The following is a 1296-nucleotide window of genomic DNA, read 5'->3' on the forward strand; positions in this document are numbered from 1 at the left end:
GAGTTATTCTAAAAATGTCATGGGGGACGTAAATATACAAATTTTTTAGTAATTTACTTTTGAATTTACTCTTATGAATTATTAGATGTTTTAATATCTTTTAATATGCTGTTTTTACATAAAGAGAAGTAAACAAATTGTAGAAGGAACATTTATTTATGAGATCTTTTTATTTATTTTTTATGTAGAAATTGCTCGAGAAATCTCAAAATAAATTATTCACCGAAAGATTTTATCATGCTATGGACATGGATTCTAAGGACTTACATAATCATATTAAAATATGTAGCAATATAAAGGTAACTAATAAGGTAAATAAAAGTGTAGATGGAAATGTAAATGAAATGGTAAATCAAAAGATAGTAGAAGTTAGAAAAATTTGTACAAAATTCCTAAGATATTTAGCTCATTATGCATTATCGCCTATTTCAAATCCTAAATACGATGAGTGTATTCTATTAAATTTTTGGATATACAGTAGATTGGATAATATTTTGGAGTCTAGTAATCATCGTGCTATTATTCATGCTTTTATCAGTATCCTACAGATATGGAATCAAATTCTTCATTTAAAACGAAAGAACACTCATTATAAAATATGTCATCCAGACAGTACTACTATTTTTCTAAAAGATTGGAAGGAAAGAAAAGAATTGTACGATTACTATGTTAATTATGATACCCTTTTTCTTATGGCCAAATTCTATGAAACACCTGAGTGCACATATTATAAAGAAATTAAAGAAAAGCAAAAAATATTTGATAAATTCAAAAGACTTTGTGATTCCAGCCCAGAAAATTGCCCAAATTTCTTTGAAAAGTGCAAGCCTTACGAACCGAATATAGTGATAAGTAATTTGAATTGCCACAAAAAATTGGAATCGGAAAAAGGTGATGAGAATACTCTTATGGGATTTTCTGCTACTCTCGGTACTGCAAGCAGCGTAGAAGAACCTCAAGATCATGCAATTGATATTAAAGATTATATCGAAGATAACCCTGACACGCTAAATGATTCAGAAGATTTTTATACCCAGTTAGATAGTGAAAATTCCGGAATTGGAACAAAAGTTACTCATTCAATTCTTGGCGCAGCTCCAGTTTTATTAACTGGCACTGTGTTATACAGAGTATGTATATATTTTGTAAACATATATCATTATAGTACAAACTTGTGAAACCATTTCTTTACATATACAACAGTAATAAGTAAATGTATTACATATCTATATTTTTATTTTTTACATACAAGTTCACACCCTTAGGTCCGTGGATCCGTGGGCTCTTTGGAGACAC

The 1296-nt window shown here is 29.0% G+C and overlaps 1 protein-coding gene across 1 annotated transcript; it reads left to right on the plus strand.

The window, feature by feature from the left end:
- Positions 1-188: 188 nt before the first annotated feature.
- Positions 189-1178, plus strand: PCYB_007000 (hypothetical protein; the record flags this gene model as incomplete). The annotated part of the gene is made up of 1 exon (XM_004228121.1): positions 189-1178. The coding sequence occupies exon 1, from the start codon at positions 243-245 to the stop codon at positions 1176-1178; it is 936 nt and encodes a 311-aa protein (XP_004228169.1). The 5' UTR covers positions 189-242.
- Between the last annotated feature and the right edge of the window lie 118 nt (positions 1179-1296).

The sequence above is a fragment of the Plasmodium cynomolgi genome, assembly GCF_000321355.1.
Source record: "Plasmodium cynomolgi strain B DNA, scaffold: 1148, whole genome shotgun sequence".
Lineage (NCBI taxonomy): Eukaryota > Apicomplexa > Aconoidasida > Haemosporida > Plasmodiidae > Plasmodium > Plasmodium cynomolgi.